A 10,060-nucleotide genomic window follows, 5' to 3' on the forward strand; every position below is an offset into this window, starting at 1 on the left:
ATAGGCTGTATTTAAACTTGAATGCAAACAAACAAACAAACAATACGTTATTGCTCAGTTTCTACTGTGCATTTTCAGTTAGACATGCTTCTTATGCTAACACTGCTGGAAACCCTGCAGCATATTTAATTGATTAATGTAGGATTTTTCCTCTTTTAAATAAAGTGAAAACACTCATTTTCCATGTAAATTCATTGAAATATGATTGCAGCCTCCTTTGATCATATGAAAATAAACCCCGTGCTAGAACACTGGTAACTGTGACAACCCCCTTCAGATGACTTCCTGATGAAGTTCAAAGAGCCCGTTGCCTTGACACTTTTACTATTGAGATGTGCCAGAAACTCATTACTTACACATCCAGGCAGCTTGCTTTTTATTTATTTATTTTATTATTTCTTAACATTTTTGTCCCAAGTGATTTCTCTCTTTTACTCCAGAAGCTGGAAGGGGAAGAGATGAGGCTACTTGTAAGTTATTGATTGGTGGAGCTGCATCAAGGGCATAGAGTGAGTTGATGATACCTGTCAAAGAAAAATAGGTTATTGGAATGTCTTGAGTGTCTCAGAAACTCCAGTATTAAGTCCTTCTGATCACCGGATTGCTGCTTGAGAACTTTCTTTTTCTTTCCTGCTTCACCTTTTAGATGTTAGCTGATAACAAGAAAGGAAGAGAACACAGGTAATATGGGAAGAGGACAGTATTTGGTCAACCACTAGATGACAGCAGCAATGCACTTTCTTTCGCTCAGATCAGACTTGGAAGGAGGACACCATGGGTATCAGGGAGGTAAGGAGATCCCTCTTTAAATGTTGAGATACTGTAATGATGAAGACTCCATCAAGTTTATCTTGATTCTTGGTAACCGCATAGACAGATTGAATGTTTCTCAGCAAACAAATTGGACAAATCTCATTTTATCTTTTGGTCCACCTGGCTTTTTTCTTTTATAAAAATATATTTGTTCATAAATCTACTCACTATTTTTCTGAATTCTTACTAGTGTCAGAGTTCTTTTCTTCCTAGCAAATTCGATCCTTCTTCCTGTATTTTCCCCTCCTGTCTTCGAGCACAATCTTTTCCATTATTTAGAATTTAAGTTCAACTGGTGAATTTAAAAAAGTTGACAAACCTTTATAAAATGGATGTTTCCATTTTATTAATCAGAAATATAGAATATTTCTATACTAGCTATTTCAAAGTGTATTTTCATTTTGTTTTGCTATTTTTTAATGTGCTGAGCCAATTACAAAGGTATTAAAAGAAGTAATAGCAGATAAATTTTCCAAGAACAACTATTGGATTGTTATTCTATTTATATTGAGGGTTTGTTTGTTTGTTTGTTTAACAGTCTGCCCAATTCCCAAACAACTCTGGACAGCTTGCAACTATAAAACTAATATATAGAAAATACAATCAACCAGAAGAATTGATAGAGGAGCTCATTCCAGAGGGCAGGAATTATGCAGAATAGGTGCATCTTCTGAGGTCCTGTCAAGATGTCTTTCTTTAATGGACAGGATCCAGAGTACACCTACCTTGCTGGATCAAATCGAATTATGAGACAGAAATCACAATCTTTTCTTTAAAAATCTCTTTGAATCTGTTTGACCACAGGTATTCTGATTGGTAGCAATGCATCTCACTGTATTTCTGGCTGAATTGGGTTATTTTAGTGGCATATCTCAACAACCTATCCATCTTTTTTGTCAAGTTGTGTCTTAATTTTTTTCCCTTGTTCCTTCCTCTCCAGGAACTGCAGAGCCGTCAGTTCTGGTGTAGCCTATTGGCAGAAGCCACAGGCACCCTTATCTTTGTCTGGATAGTGCTGGGTGCCTCATCCCCCGCTGGTCCTAAAGATGTGCTGCCTACTTCGCTCCAACCAGCCCTTGCTGCAGGACTGGTAGCTATCAGTTTGGCACACTGCTTTGGTAAGATCAGTGGTGCCCAAGTCAACCCCGCACTCACTATGGCCTTCCTGTGCACTCGTAAACTGGATGCTCTGCATGCCTCAAGCTATATTCTAGCCCAGTGTCTGGGTGCCATCTTAGCATCAGGCTTTTTTTATCTCATTTTACCGAACTCAGCCATTGGGCAATTGGTCACAAAGGTAAGCTAGTTATTTCTCTTTCTTTTTCTTCCTGATGATCTCCTTTCCTGTAAGGCAGTGGTCCTCAATCTTTCCAGCACTGTGGACCAGCAGCAGTAGTGGTTGTGGTGGCAGCAGAGTGGGGGGGGAGTTAGGGTTTCCTCAACTAAAACTTTATAAAATAGGGTGCTGTAAGAGAGTAACAAAAGGGACGCGGGGTCTTAGTGGCTAAGATGCTGAGCTTGTCAATCGAAAGGTCAGCAGTTCAGCAGTTCAAATCCCTAGTGCTGTGTAACAGGGTAAGCTCCCATTACTTGTCCCAGCTTCTGCCAACCTAGCAGTTCGAAAGCACATTAAAAATGCCAGTAGGAAAATAGGGACCACCTTTGGTGGGAAGGTAACAGCGTTCTGTGTGCCTTTAGCGTTTAGTCATGCCGGCCACATGACCATGGAGATGTCTTCGGACAGTGTTGCTTCTTCAGCTTTGAAACAGAGATGAGCACGCCCACTAGAGTCGAGAACGACTAGCACTTATGTGCGAGGGGAACCTTTACCTTTACCTTTTTAAGAGGGTAACTGATCCCAATCATTCAGCACATTTTTGCACCCGAGGATGAACTTGAATTTGTGGTTCACAGGTTCTAATCCACTACCTTAACTGCTATCCACCAGCTACCAAAAGTTCTTTGATTCCTAGAAAATGTACTTGGGAAGCCTGATTTTGCTAACTACACATAACATTTGTGAATTGTTTCAATCTTTGTTGCTTCCTAACTTCATTCTCACCTGCTGGGATGGTCATTGTATAAACTTTCAACAACCCCATTGCCTTCTTGTCTTTCTCCTATGCAAAGTAATTGGCTGTTACAAAAGGTGTAATTAATTTTAGATTTTTATCTAATCTATTTATATAATTCAAGGAAGCTGATCCTGTCACTGTATTGTTCTGGACAGAAAGCTCTGATGATGTTCTTGGGATCTATTGGAGTCAATCTTCCAACTTAGGAGTCACAGGTCCAAGTGCTCCTATCACCACTGGGGACCACTTTGGCCTTTACTTTCCACAACCTCTCCAGAGCCTCCTTTGGGTCATGGTATTTCTCCAGCTTCTCATACTCCTTCTTCTTGTTGTTGCTCTCTCTTGGCATCACTACATCCATCATCACCATTACCATCTTCTGTTCTTTATCTTCTACCACAATTTTTGATTGATTGGCCAGTACCTGCCTCTTTGTCTGGATCTGGAAGTCCCATAGGATCTTAGCCCTGTTATTCCTCATGACTTTCTGTGGAATCTTCCATCTGGATTTGTGAGGATCTAGCCCATACACTGTGCAAATGTTCCTGTACACAATTGTCAGTTACTTGGTTATATTGTTCAATGCATGCTGTTCCTGCCTGCACTTGTACCCTGCCATGTGTTGGATTTTCTCTCAGACCTCTGAAGAGTTTGCATCTCAGGTCTTGTTTAGGGTGGTAGACTCCTGCTTCTATGAATTTGATGCCCAGTGCCTATTCTTGTGATGCTATAATCAGTGCCTCAATGTTGTTTTTTAGTCCAGCCACCGATTTTTTGAAATTAAAATAAGTACCTTCATTTTTTTCAATGGTGGTTCATGGCTCAGCTGGGCTTGTCAGCTGGAAAAGCTAGCAGCCCAGGTTCAAGATAGGTGTATAGGATGTACCTGAGCGCCACATGATGGAGTGAGCTCCCATCTTCGCTCCAGCTTCTGCTAACCTAGCACTTTGAAAGCATGCAAATATGAGTAGATAAATAGGTACCAGCACAATTGGGTGGGAAGATAACAGCACTCTGTGATATCATGCTGGAAACTACAGAGCGTCATTGGACAGCGCTGGCCCAATGGCCTTGAAACAGAGATGAGCACCGCCCCTTATAATCGGCAATAATAGCAGAGTAAAATCCGCAGAAACTCATTTACCTTTTTACCTTTTAATGGCTCCAGTGTAGCCTGCTGGGTAAAAGTCTGACAGAAATACAATTTACTACAATTATCTATATGGATTTCTCCCTCTGCCTTGGTCTCTACTCACATTTGCATGCTTTCAAATTGCTAGGTTGGCAGAAGCTGGAGCGAGGATGTGAGCTCACCCCATCACGTGGCGCTCAGGTACATCCTATGCACCTATTTTGAACCTAGGCTGCCAGCTTTTGCAGCTGACAAACCCAGGTGAGCCACTGAACCTCCACTGAAAGACGCCCAGAAAAAAAATAAAGATACTAATTACCTATGAATAGGCACAATTTATAAAGGTTATATTTTAGTCTTAATCTAAGATGGGCATCGCATATTTCCATAGCAAAGAATAAATCATTAGCTGTCCTGTTATAATGACAAAATAAGGAGGAAACTTATTTGTATGACTTTAATTACATCTTTCCCATATCAAGTTTTTGGTTGTCTTTTAGAGTCTTCACATCAAACATTAACTGTGCCAGCCTATTCATTTTATATCTCATCAGTTAATATCTGAATCATTTTGATTACACCAGTTCTGTTAATATAGCAAAATTTAAAAAATAATTTTTAATAATAAAAAATAAATAAAAATACAATAAAATTTTAAAATCATAAGGTCTCTTTAATATAACCTGTCTAAAAATATTGCAGATTAACTGTTTTGAAAACATACAAGTAAACTGTCTCTGATTTCTGCTGAATTCATAGATTTCTTACCAACAATGTGAAAATAGCTTGCCACTGCTTTCTTCTAGGATGTATACCCCAAGTAGTCTTGCATCTAAGTGGCCTGTGCATAGTTTCAACAGTTAACATTTGGACTGCAGAATATTTTATGGGACAGTAAAAACTTACGCAGGTTAATATGTCAAGCCCTTGGATGACTTGCAGAAGATCTCTGCCTACATTTTGAACCCTTCCTTCTTTCTCTTCTTCCTTTTAGGTCAGCACTGAGGGGAATGCTGGACAGGCTCTGGGGATGGAGCTCTTTTCCACTTTCCAGCTGGCTCTCACCATTTTTGCTGTAGAAGATCACCGGAGGCATGAACTAGGGGAGCCTGCTGGGATCTTGGCTATTGGTTTCTCTGTGATAGCAGGAGCTCTGGCTGCGGTAAGAGCCCTGGCAAATAAGTGCTCCAAAGTGCACCCAATTTCCTGATACTAGAGCTCCAGATCCCGCAAATATGTTCCATGTAGCAAATTTTAATGAAGGTTGATTTTAATTGAGGTTAATTAAGTTAGATGCTTGTGTCCGGCTGGTGATCTTTAATCCTGGTCTACAGGTTCATTTTTGTTCAGTGGAGCTCATTCTCTGAAAGTGGATCCCTTTGTAAAAAGTGCAATTACAGCTTTTATCCGCAGGTTTTTTTTGTTTTTGTTTTACTGTCCATGGACAGTAACAAAACTGGAATGATTCTTAAAGAGAAAGTCCCGGAAGGCAAAGTAACAAAATGAATTGAACCTACTTCTGTAGGTGTTAAGATTGTTGAGTGTTTTAATATTCTAAATCTGAATCTGCAGCCTACCAAATACAGTATCTTGGCACCTTGAAAATGCCTATCACAGAGCTTTTTCTCAGGCTTTATTTAACTTACTTTCATCCACGCAGCTGGAAGGAAGCTTTAATAGGAACCCCTACCAGGACCACATCTGCCCTTCATGGCTGGTCAAACCAGTTGAGCATGTCTTGCTATATTGTCAATTTTATAGAGATCTAAACAGTAAACCTATTTTGCCCATTAAACTACCCAGGGACATGCAGCCTCCTGCTACTTCTACGGTTGTAAACTTTTGCATAGCAGCTTTGCGCAGCAACAGATAATGAACACTCAGTGGCAAAACTGTAATCCATCTTTCTCAGCAACTGTAGCATATAATTCCCTATTGCTTTTTACATTCCTATGTGTTATACTGCGTGCTGCTTTATTATCTGGATATTTTAGGAAGCTATCTTAAGTGGCTAGCCTTTAACTGTAATAAAAAAATTTGTTCATCTCCCACAGTGTTAGGCTATGTTAGCTTGGTGAGATAGTCCAGACAAGAAGAGTAACCAGAAGTACTAGCTCTTTCTTTATTGTAAGGTTACATTAACAGAATCTTGCAAGACTGAAAGTATCCCCTTTCCTTAAAAAACAAACAAACCAAAACCTGTTTCATGCTAATTATCTAGTCTTCCTCCTGTCTCCCAAGGTCATTTCCACAGACCATTACAAGCCAGAACCAGGAAAATTCCAATTCCAGTTCACTTTGGCCATCAAAGCTCCTCAGATAATTTCAATTCAATTCAAATCTTTATTGTCAGTGCACAACCTATGTGCAATGAGATTGGTTGAGCTCCCTCAGTGCACTCCCCCCCCAACACAATACAACTCACAGTGAAGACAGAAAATCTTTAACCCAATAAATCATATTAACAAAACACTCAGTCCTATTGCCCCAGTGTGAACATGTTACACATTGCATCGGCCCTGGAGTCCATCATACTATATAGTTATGATGTTATTTCTCATTCAGGAGTCTGGCAGCCCACAGATAAAAACAGTGATGCGTTTCAAAAATTTTTACTACTGGTTCTGTGGGTATGGCTTGGTGGGTGTTACAGGGAAGAATACTGCAAAATCTCCATTCCCACCCCAATTCAGGGGAAGGTTACTGCAAAATCCCCATTTCCTCCTGATCAGCTGGGACTTGGGAGGCAGAGAATAGATGGGGGTGGGATCAGTCAGAATTTTTACTACCAGTTCTCCCAACTACTCAAAATTTCCAGTATTGGTTCTCCAGAACTGGTCAGAACCTGCTGAAACACACCTCTGGATAAAAACTGTTCTTCAGCCTGTTTGTATGGCTGGCTATACTTCTTCCTGATGATAGGAGGGTAAAGAAGTGATGACCAGGGTGAGAGTCGTCCCTGAGAATTTTCCTCACTCTTCTAAGGCAATGAGTCCTAGCAATCTCATCTAGCGGTATTTTAAGCCAGTCTCTCTCTCTCTCTCTCTCTCTTTCTCTCTTCTCTTTCTCTCCACCCAACTCATCCAACAGAATTGCTGTGGTAGGAAAAAGCAGGAGGAAGGAGCGCAGAGTATACTGCCTTGAGCTCTTGGAGCTAACAGTCCCACTGAAAATAAAATAATTAATTGTGAGGGATGGTCCCTTCAAAGGGGGAACTGATGTGATGAATTACAGTGAAGTGGCAGTTTCTCAGGAAGGAGGAAGCAAAGTCCAAGGACTGGGGCAAGACAAGAGGCAGCCCAGCCCAGAGCTGGATAGGAGACAAGAGGAAGAGAGTTAAGACAGCCACTTCCTAAATCTCTCAGGGTATCTCCATCAGGGTGATAGTAGTAAAGGTTACTCTGGCAAGATTCTGTATACTGGGTGTAAGCAAATAAAGAACTGAACTGTGGCTGGATTGCTCTATGGCAGGGGTGTCAAACTCGATTTCATTGAGGGCCGCATCAGGGTTGTGTTTGACCTCAGGGGCTGGGGTGGGTGTGGTCAGGGTGGGCTCAACATCACTCACGTTGGGAGGCGCCTGTGGCAGCCCAAGCCCTCTGCCAGCAAAAACAGGCTCCTGAGCTCCATTTTCACTGCAACATCTTCCTGCAACCCCCTGCCAGCCAAAACAGAGCTCAGGAGGCCTGCTCGCAGCCCTCCTGAGCTCTGTTTTCACTGGCAGAGGCACCACGGGCCAGTCCTTTGCTGTTTCCTGGGTGGCCCTGTGGGCCAGATTTAAGCACCTCACAGGCTGGATGTGGCCTTTGGGCCTTGAGTTTGACTCCCCTGCTCTATGGCGTTCTTGGACAGAGCCTGACAACAATACCTTAAAAATGCTCAAAATTTCAACAGATTGAATATCACAAATTGGGGAAGAATGCATACAATAGATAAAATTTGAGGGTTTTATATCTCTCTCTGTATATATGTATGTTACATATGATTTTGCAGTATTTTGGAGCCTCTATGCCACACCTGATCCCGAGGTGAAGTTTCCAAATATAGTTGGCATAAGCAAAGACAAAGGATTTCTTCAGGGCAAAACCTAAACTTGTTTAAATTTAATTACATGTTAATTGAAAAATGCCATTAATACGATTACTATCTAAGTATTTAATAAATTCCTTCCTCCTATTAAAAATTACAATGTATAATACAGTCAGAGTAGATCAAGAAATACTGTAGCTCTCGCCTTGGCCTAATTTTAATCTTGGTAATGGTTCTCCCTCTCTCTGGCAAGATCATTCTCTTTACTGAACTGTTTGTGGATCCTTTCTGGAATATTGGTTTTGTTGCTATTGTTATTCTATTCCACCTTTCTTTCATATAACAAGGCAGAGAACATACCAAATATTCTTACCTCCTATTTTCTCCAGAACAACTCTGTGAGATGGGTTAGCCTGAGAGTGGCTGGCCTGAAGTCGCCCAGCTGGCTTTCATGTCAAAGGTGGAATTAGAACTCGTAGTCTCCTGTTTCCTAGGCTATCACCTTCACCATTACCCCAAACTGGCTCCGGCCAAGAATTTCAGGGACAGTAAATAGTCCGGAAGCTCAGCCAATGCTCCAGCAACAGCTAGAAAGACAACCTTTTAAAAAAAATAATAAACAGGAAAAACTTCATAGAATAATCCTCCAAGAGAGGAAGTGAAACACCATTTATCAAACTTATATTTCCTAGGGTACCTTCTCTGGAGGCAGTATGAATCCAGCCCGATCTTTGGGTCCAGCTGTCATCACAGGATTCTGGGAACATCATTGGGTGAGTGGTTACCGCAATGGAGAAGAATGGCTTATTCCTATAATAGCCTTAGATTTTCCATCTCTTGGGTGGCCTGGAGGGAGAGGGTCAATTTTAGTAGTTGTCTCTGGATTGCCTACTCAAGAGAAATTCTCCTTTTTCCTGTCAGATAACTTTCTGGAAGTTCCGATTTAGGACGACCTTGAATGGATGATTATATTCAGCATTTAAATCTATAACTTGGAATTTTTAAAGTATTTTTCTGCTGCTATATTGAATTTTGAAGGTATTAATATAAGCTACCCAGAACTTGCTGGAGAATAGAGACATATATTTCCATTTTTTAAAATAGTATTTAGGTTTACCTTACACTCCCATCTATACTGGTTTCAGCCAGTGTTAGGTATTTTATCCCCTCCAACATGGGTTGCCCTGCTTTTTTCTCTCTCTCTGCTAATCTTCCCTTATGCTTACCAATAAGTTGCTTGAGCCTTGCTAGGATTCTTTACAACCACATTCTTGCCAATCTGTTGGATATTATGTGATCTTCTCCCACCCTTCCAAGGGCTGATATATTCTGCTTCAGAAAATAGATCATGGCCCTCACACGATCTCTCATATTCACTTTCCAGGTGTATTGGCTTGGCCCTATTCTGGGTGCTGTTCTGGCTGGAGTATCCTATGAATTCTTCTTTGCTGACAGTGCTTCACGGGAAAAGCTTGTTGCCTGCCTGACCTGTCGTGACATTGAGATGGTGGAGGCGGCCAGCATGTCTCGGTCTTCACTCTCTGCTGCTGCTCAGGCTAAATCACCTGACAAGGAAGAACATGGCGCTGAGTAGGAAGCTACAGCAATTCCCCATCTCTTTGTCTTCTTGTGAAGCCTCTGTTCAGCTCCCAGCTTCCTTCCACCTCATGCAGTTTCATATATATTTATATCTGTACTGGCATTAAGTGTTTTGAGGCTGGTGCTCTTAAAGCACAGCACTGCCATCATGACCCTACCAGAATTCTGATTCTGTTCACAGTTTACAACATAAATAGTATCAAATAGAGTAATCCAAGGAAGGATAGAAGCCAGGGTTCCTAGATTCTCATTGTTTTTAGATAAGACCTAGTGCGTGTGATGCTCATCAGCTTCATTATACTTGGGGACTCCTCCTTTGCCACCATCAGTCTTCATACCCACCTGACTGATTTTAGATACATTTAATTTAAAACACATGTAAATGGAAAGCTCATGTAAAGCCCACAAAGAT

General features: G+C 41.1%; 1 protein-coding gene across 1 annotated transcript; it reads left to right on the forward strand.

Moving 5' to 3' along the window:
- Positions 1-494: 494 nt before the first annotated feature.
- On the forward strand, positions 495-9,810 carry LOC131191255 (aquaporin-4-like). The gene is made up of 5 exons (XM_058169207.1): positions 495-789; positions 1,754-2,110; positions 5,015-5,182; positions 8,742-8,822; positions 9,434-9,810. Exons 1-5 carry the CDS (start codon positions 775-777, stop codon positions 9,641-9,643), a joined length of 831 nt encoding a protein of 276 aa, XP_058025190.1. The 5' UTR covers positions 495-774; the 3' UTR covers positions 9,644-9,810.
- Positions 9,811-10,060: the final 250 nt, after the last annotated feature.

This window comes from Ahaetulla prasina, chromosome 2 (genome assembly GCF_028640845.1).
Source record: "Ahaetulla prasina isolate Xishuangbanna chromosome 2, ASM2864084v1, whole genome shotgun sequence".
Classification (NCBI taxonomy): Eukaryota; Metazoa; Chordata; class Lepidosauria; order Squamata; family Colubridae; genus Ahaetulla; species Ahaetulla prasina.